General features: G+C 37.4%; 1 protein-coding gene across 1 annotated transcript; it reads right to left on the minus strand.

Annotated features, from left to right (window-relative positions):
* Nucleotides 1-5,276: 5,276 nt before the first annotated feature.
* LOC147627427 (uncharacterized) lies at nt 5,277-8,397 on the minus strand. Its single transcript, XM_086814311.1, has 2 exons — nt 6,100-8,397; nt 5,277-6,016 (listed from the first exon to the last, which is right to left on the minus strand). The coding sequence occupies exons 1-2, from the start codon at nt 6,978-6,980 to the stop codon at nt 5,857-5,859; spliced, it is 1,041 nt and encodes a 346-aa protein (XP_086670437.1). The 5' UTR covers nt 6,981-8,397; the 3' UTR covers nt 5,277-5,856.

Consider the following 8,397-nt stretch of genomic DNA (forward strand, 5'->3'; position numbering starts at 1 on the left):
CGTGGAGCCTCTTGCCGTTGTGGGGGCTCTACTCCAGCTGTGGGCTCAACCTCCTGTACTAATAACTGAGGTTGATCAACTGGAACAATGGTTTGGGAATCATCATCAGACTCCTCTTTCTACTCTTCTTTGATTACTTGTGGCAGGCTCAACCTTAGGAAAATAGCTCATGTTTGGGACATTATTTCTAACACCTTCCCATGAACCAGACATGGGTAAAGATAAAAATGGCTAAGATGACCTAAACTTGAATGTCCTCCCACAATCAAAGATAGGTACAAAGCTTGAAATACAATGGTTATGATGACCAAGGTGAGTTTACCATACACAAAAGTGGCTATCTCCTAGATGTCCATATAAAAGATGGTAAATCAAACAAAAAACTCTTGGTTTGCAATGACATGAAAAAGAGTATCTACGCTTAAACAAATTTTAAAAAAGATGTGACAATCAAAAGTACCAAGTCCGTGGCCATCAAAAAGCATAATCATAATCTTCAAAGCAAAGGTTAGCCTCATCGGTTGCCTTGACGGAGAGTATTCTTCTTTCTTCTCTTCAGCAAGATAGGCCTTTTGGACCTTCTTTGTAAAACAAAACTCCTAGAGATGTCCTTGTTTGCCACAAAATGTGCACTCAAAGGTCTTCTTGGTTTGGCTTTCAAGGATGAGATTTTCCCTTTGACAAAATAAGCACCATCAAATGGTACACACTCTTCCAAGAGAGAAGCTTCAATGTCAATGAGAGATGGAGTATGAAGATTTAGAAGAGTTGTGACAAGTTTTGAATATTCATCGAGATGTGACACACTCTTAATCAACACAACAATTTTATCATCATCTTCTATTTCCTTCTTGATTCATGTGAGTTGTGTTAAGAGGCTTTTAAAATCATTAATGTAGGTAGATATAGCAGTTGTGGAGTCCTTTTGAAGCCCACAGAACTTCACTATAGGAGACTAATCTTAGAGTGTTTACATGTAGCACCAAATAATTTGTCTAGGATTTCCCATGCATCTTGAGATGCATTAAAAGTGTAAATGCAATGTACAAAAGTGTCATCCAAGTGTTCCCCTAAAAGGCCTAGTGTCTTGTCATTCTTTATATCCCATTGTGCACTACACTCTCTAGTCATAAGTCTTTCCTCCTTCCCTTGAACAATGTTCCATAAGCCCTTTTCCATGAGATTAAACTTCACCTTGGTTTGTCAAGTGTGAAAGTTCTCCCCCCTAAACTGTTCTCTCACCTCACTAGGAGCCATAGTAGCAAGGTCTTACCTCTTGCAAGAGCAAGGGGAATGTCTAATGCTTCACAAGTTTGACTCAAATTATTTTAGTGGTGGTGAAAATTAAAATACAAGTACTAAACCAAATAATTATGACCACTTAAAGTAATCCCCACAAGAAAGCTAATAACCCATGTTTGTCTTCTTTCATATCCCCAGTCCCATACAAATGAAGGTTTGATGCAAGATAAGCACTGAAACCTATCCTAATAGCTTCTTTATAATACCACGGTTTCTTTGGATTCCACAACCTTCTAAGTGCTCTATTAATGCTTCTTCTAATGGGCAGCTTCTCTCTCCTAGAGGTGCTTGGTGGAGTAGGCTTTAGAGGTTACTTCTTGAGAATTTTGGAGGGTTGGTTGACTAAAGATAATGATGAGTTTTCACTTGAAGACGAGATATTAATGACTTCAACCACACTCTTGCTACTAGTAGACATAGCTATAAGTCATGAGATAACATAGGTATTGGAGAGGGATTTTGGAATAGGATGATAGCTACACAATGAGTGAAGGGCCTAGGGTATAGTGGCTTTAGCAATTTACACAAAATTCAGTGCATTTATGCAAGAAAATATGGTTGTTTTTTTTTTCATGTGGACTGTATACTTCACCATTCATAATATCCTCTTAGGAGGTACTCAAGAGTACATAACTAGGCTATGGTTAAGAGAAATTGAACTAATTGTATGCGAAACTGTGATTTGAGCCAAAAATACAAAAAATGGGGTAGCGTGGAGGTTTGGCGCAAATTGCAGCCATGTGTGCATTAATTGCCTAATTTTGTGTGTCTACCCTAGGCGCCACAATCTAAGGAACCAAAATGGCGGAATACGTTGGAGTGTATAGCTTGAATTGAAGCCACCAGGGCCAAGAAGGCTATAACTAGGGAGATTATTAAGAAGAAGATTAAGAGGATGACTTTTACTAATGAAAAGAGGAAAAATAATAAAAAGAAAAACAAAAAGGCTAAGGATCAATGCTTTTGGAATCATGCAATGGAGAGGACCTAATATGGCTTTGATACCATGTGAGAAAACCAATGTGCTAGTGCATCAATTAAGCTACATGATTATAGTGGATTAAATGTGACTTTAATGAAAGTTAATGACATGATTCATAACACTTATGTTTCTACTAAAATGACAAGAGATTCAACACATGAAATGATGCAAAAAAGACTTGTCTATTATGAAGCAAAAGTGAGCCTTACATAGGCTTTGCAAGAGCAGTTTTGGAGTGGTGGATTTGGGTGAAAAGAGTGGAAAGAAACTAGGCTAAAATGGTAAAGTGGTAGAGATGATTTAGAGCCTAAAAGAGGTAGATTCCAAACATGGAGAGATGCTAGGGGATGCTTCTAAATCAAGGGAAAAATGGTAGGCTAGATGCTTGGTAAATGTACTTCACCAAAGAGCACTTACCAAGGGTTAAATGGGAGAAACAACCTTAAAAAATAGCTCATGTTTGGGACATTATTTCTAACATACAAGATGCAAAAGAAGAATGGATGTAGATATAAATTTTGTGTTTGAGAGCAGTGTGTGTGCTTTTTGTAGTCCACACTCAAGGCCAGAAATGGGTGAGTTCCTTGGGGGTCTTACTTCAGGCCCAGCTCAGTCAGTAAGCTCTAGGCTTTCCTTCAGACCATAGCAAGAGAGACTCGTTGGGCTCATAACTAATGACCTCCTTTGCCTTGGTGTCCACTCAGCAATCCCTCCAGATTGGTGCATTCTAGCAACCTTGCCACCTCCTTCGACTTAGGTCGCTTTGTTGTTTTCCCAACTTGACATTTTTTTTGGTGATTTAAGTATATAAGTGAGTGCTTAGGTTATCATGACATAGTTGTGCAGATGCACCACTAAAGGTCTGGCTTGGACCAAAAAAGCAAACAATGCTCATGACGTACACATGGCGAGTACGTAAGCTGGTGTGTAGGCTTTTGACAGGCTTCGGTGGTATGGGACGTCAAGCACCTATTATTGACAGCTTGTACTACTGTGAGACTTCCTTGTGGTGGATTGTCTTCTTCCTCAATTTGGACAACAAGACTACAAGTTGATCCTCGTATTCTTCGACATCTGCACATACCACCTGTGTACCTCGTGTACGAACTTGGGAGTTTCTTGGACTTGGATTTGGACTTGAGCTTGGACTTGAACTTGGATCTGGATTTGGATATTGGATCTCGTACTAGTCCGGTGAGAGATTCTTGTGGGTCATCCCCGTGGTGTGCTCAGTATCAGAGATCTCGTGCCTTGACACGAACTTCGACTTGGGATTCTACATCGGCATATTTATTTGCTTTTGTATTCATTGTTGTATTGATCCTGGCCAGCGTGCCCGTGGATTGTTCCTAAATAAATTCCTCAAAGGAAACGGGACCTATTCCCCGCTCACTGTAGTGTATTGTGCAAAGTTCCCTATCCCTTCTCTCTCTCTCTCTCTCTCTCTCTCTCTCTCTCTCTCTCTCTCTCTCTCTCTCTCTCTCTCTCTCTCTCTAACACCCAGCCATTTGAAAATACAACCGATCGTGAGTTGTAGTTTTGAGAGACCAAAAAAATCCTTTAAAAACAATCCAAATCTAGCACCAAAAGAATCTTTGACGTGCCCAATAAAGTAGAACTTTAAAAAGAGACTTTTTTGCTTAACTTAAAACATACTTGCAAGTGATTCATTCGCTAAATTAAAAATTTGCCAAATTTTTCACTATTTGATGTCTAAGTACAAGCCTATCCCTACAAAATCTTAGAATATTTCAAACAAAAAAACATGACACAAAAGTTGCAATAGAGACTCACAACAAAGAGCTTCACTTTGAATACAAAATTATTGCTATCGTTACTAGAAAGCAAAATATAACTACTTTTATCGCACAACTTCAATGTCATGATTAAATTAATCTTCATTGATTAAAAAAACAAGTCTTATTATGAGACAATTCCTATAAATGCTTCAATAGAGACAACATTTGACTAATTTTTTGAACCAATCTCAAAACGCAAGCTCCTCAAAAAGATTTGTAATGCTAGTTTTGAATACAAACAAATGTTGTTCAAAACACTCTCAAAACCTAGAAATCCTTGAAGACCCCCAATGAGGATTTAAATACCAAAAATTGTTTGAAACTACAAGTGTCTAAATCTATTCTAGCATAGGAAATTCCTCCTCTTCATGACTAACTTCTTCATCAGTTTGCTCGCGTCCTACAATGAGTGGTGTTGACTCCGTAAGAGGAATATCAATATCCACAGTATGTGGATCTTCATAAGGCTCAAGATCTGCAAATTGCATTTCATCATCAGGTCCAAAGGGAGGCTGAGGTTCTCCAGATGCATCCACCACTCTTGGGTTTGCTGCCATGTTTTTCATTCCAACCTCTTGAAACTCATCCGGCAATTCTTTCATTGCAGTGACTCGTTGTTGAATAAAACGAACTTGAACTGGATCTAGCTCAATAGCAACAACATTCCTTCCTTTTTTAAGAGCACTAATAGTGGTTGTTCCTAAGAAAAAAAGAATCAACATGGTAAAGCTCACTTAAATGAGCAATATAAAATATGTAATAAGTTAAGGTTGCATGATTACCTGTCCCCGCAAAAAGATCCATGATCCACTCTCCTTTTAAAGATAGAAGCTCAATTAAATCCATCATCAAAAGTTGTGGTTTTTGATAAGGATTCATGATCTCATTTGAATCACCAGAAAGATCCCTGAGCTTTCGACACACGCCTGGTCTATCAAAAATATTTGTTCGGTTAGGTTTCGAAGCAAAATTAAAATTTCCTTTACTGTTCGGACCCGCAGGAGACCAGAAACCAATGGTAGCAAACTCGGCAGCAAAAGAAAGTCTGTCAAGCTTATAGCCTTTGATGTTAGGCTTTGTCCTACAAAAGAAAAAGTTAGCCTTTGATGTTAGGCTTTGTCCTACAAAAGAAAAAGTTAGGCTTTAACTTAAGCTTTTGTAACTTGCAAAAGAATGCTTGAAATTTAACATACCATATGCATAGTTGATGGACCATTTGATTGTCAACGAATGCTTTCTCTGCAGCAGAGATTTGATCATGAGCATGAAAAATTACCAGTGCCCATGATTCAGCCGTTGTGACCTTTTTGAAAGCGTCGATGACTCTTTTATATGCACTTACACCATACTTTACTTCATCGTGTATTGAGTGTGGTGCCTTAAATCCATACGGAGCATCAGCAATGGCTAAAGTAAAATGTTGTGCAGTCACAAACGATTCCATGTTCTCTACTTTGCCTTCATGAACAAAATATTGAACTGGTTCTGCAGACACATCATCAGAAATGAAAATATTTGCCTCTTGAATGGTCTCCAAAGTTTGTGCCTCTTCTAATCTCTTCCGCTCTGCCCTTGCGCGACTCAAATGTTGCTCAAACTCTTGAGGAATGCTCTTTATGGGAGCACGAGGTGCTCGAGACTTGTTAAAATGAAAATAAGTAAACATTAAATATATTCTAGAATACACATACAAAAATCAAAATCAATTTTTTAAAATATTTGATCTAAATTTTTACAAAACCTTCAAAAACACTTAAATAAAAAAAAATCTATTCAAATATGTAGTTTACTTACTGCATTTTTGAAAAGATAAATGAAACGCTCTAAGGAGCTTGGCTGACTAGTGATGGGATGAAACATTTGAACCTCGTTCCAATCCTTGCAATTAAGTTTTTCAATCATGATTCTTTGCATGTACAAGAAAGTCTTTTGCCTGTTTCAAAAAAACACAAAATAAAAAAACAACTTTACATGAAATAAAATAAGTAGATTTAAAAAGAAGAATTAGCAACGTACTGTTCTAATTCCTTTGCCATTTCATCGAGTGTCAAAGAACCTCCTTTCACTCGTGCCAAGATGGGTATGATAATATTTTTCTCGCGTATTCCTTGCATTGCTCGCCAATTCGTGATACGCATTTCTTCAGGAATTGGCTTCAAAGTGTCCTCATTCCCTGTTCCTTTGCCCTTTTGACTTCCAGGTGGGAGCTTTACTTTTTGCCCTTTGATTTTACCTTCCTCCCAAAGCTTGAAAATGTCTTCTTGTAGATCCCATATCTCTCCATCACGAAAGGCTAACTGAAAGAAATTGTCATGACCTCGAACATTTGTTTTTCCAGAGCGTCCAGCTTTGCTTGACTTCTTTGTGACAAGACCAACTTGCTCACAAAGCTTGATTTTGAAAGCTTCATCAACTTTATGACCTTGCTGAATATGATTGATCCACTCGTTGTGAAAAAATCTTATCTTTTGTAAGAAAGACATGGATAGTCGCATCTCGGAATCAATGTTGTGATCAAGGGCAAGTAGCTTTGCATCATCATCACCTAACCCAGCATAGACCCATGCTAGGACTGTCTTATAGCTCTCTACATGAGGATACTCAGCACATAACTCTTTTTTAGCAATGAGAGAGTGAGTTCCCCCCAAGACAAAGTATTTGTATTGATTGATTTTTGATCTCTCAAAACTCTCTTTCTTAACACAAGAAGACTTATCCACAAGAACAAGAAGGGGTAAAACATTTGTTGTTGGTTTCTCCTTCATCATTACTTTAAGATTACTCACATGTCTAGGGACAATGGTTCGAACTTCTAGTGGTCTCTTATTTGAAACAGGATCTAATGGAGGACGTTCTATATTAGACACTAGTAAAATTAAGGGTCTCTCATCAACCATATGAAACTTTTTGGCTTTATTTCTTATGGTATTAAGACCAGAAGATTCTGAAGGATCAGACTTTGGAGCTCCAGGTCCAGAAAGCAAAGTATCACTCACATCTTGAGACTTTGACCCAGAAGTCTCTTCAAGAACTTCAACATCTTCTTCTGAGTCATCTATGTCTGTACCTTCATTCTCTTCATAATCAGAATCATCAGTGGAGTGGTTGGAATTGTACAAATTATCATGATGCTCTTGAAATGCTTCAGAAAAAGACTACAAAAAAAGAAAAAGAAAAAGTCATTCTAAGTAGAAGAGGATTTTAAGACTTGATAGAGTGAACTTAAAAGTAAGAACCAAAGAGTAACTTATGTAAAAGTAAGAACACTTTAACCATTTCTTTGTATACTAGAATACATGGTAAACTCATTAAACCAGACATAAAAAGTAAGCCAAACTTCCTTCTTGCTAAAATTCATTCAAACTAAACAAAACAAACTTCTTGTATACTAGAATGCATTCTAGCATATGCTAGAGCAGACAAACTTCTTGTATACTAGAATACATACAAACTAGACTTGACTATTCCTCTAAGTGTTTCAAGATATGAGCTAGAAAGACAAGAATTAAATAGACTAAAAAACAAAGAATAGTTCTCAATGTATTCTAGAATACACAAAGATAAGAAGTTTTTTGAACTACGTGTATACTAGAATACATACAAACTAGACTAGACAAACTTCATGTTTATTAGAATACATGCAAACTAGAGTTGACTTGACCTCTACGTATTTCAATATATAAGTTTGAAAGACATGACTCAAACAAACTTAAAAAAGAATAACAGTTCTCTACATATTCTAGAATACACAAAGATAAGAAATTTTTTTAACACTAATGAAAAAAAGGTCGAGAGAAAGATATCCATACCCGTTTGCGAGTAATCATTGCATCTCTAAACTCTTGCTGGGTAGAAACAGGATTCATCTCTTCAAGCCGAAAATTAGCAGAGAAAACTCTAACTGCAAGAAACTTTCCTTTGTTGTTGTCTACCAGATGATGAATGATCCCACGAGATATACTTTCTTTGACTTCAACAATGCGACCATAAGTTAAATACTTTGTATTTTCAGAGTCTCCTTTTTCTTCCGCAATAGAAAGGAAAGGTGTGTTTGGCTCAACGATTGTCTTGTGCTTACCTACCATGCCAAATTGAATTGTCCAAGCAAATCCTTCTCGTGCTTTACCTCTTGCACTACTCCAAAGAGTTGTAGCTTCCATGCTTGAGGACTTTTTCTGCTGATGTTGAGTTAAAGGTGTGGTTCCTTGAGATGATGGAGGAAGTCCATGAGTAGCTAAAACCATTCTGCTTGATGGTGGTTGATCTTGTAACTCTGGAAACTGGTGAGCTGCTAAAAGTTGTCTTCTTGGCTCA

The sequence above is a fragment of the Cibotium barometz genome, chromosome 20, assembly GCF_041138505.1.
Source record: "Cibotium barometz isolate CiBa-2024 chromosome 20, ASM4113850v1, whole genome shotgun sequence".
Classification (NCBI taxonomy): Eukaryota; Viridiplantae; Streptophyta; class Polypodiopsida; order Cyatheales; family Cibotiaceae; genus Cibotium; species Cibotium barometz.

What these genes read in the sequence shown, in the direction of transcription:
- LOC147627427 (XM_086814311.1), bottom strand. Translation starts at nt 6,980, where the DNA reads ATGGTTGATGAGAGACCCTTAATTTTACTAGTGTCTAATATAGAACGT. An exon ending in ATGGCAAAGGAATTAGAACA is followed by an intron (nt 6,017 to 6,099) that starts GTACGTTGCTAA and finishes TTTTTGAAACAG; the next exon opens with GCAAAAGACTTTCTTGTACA.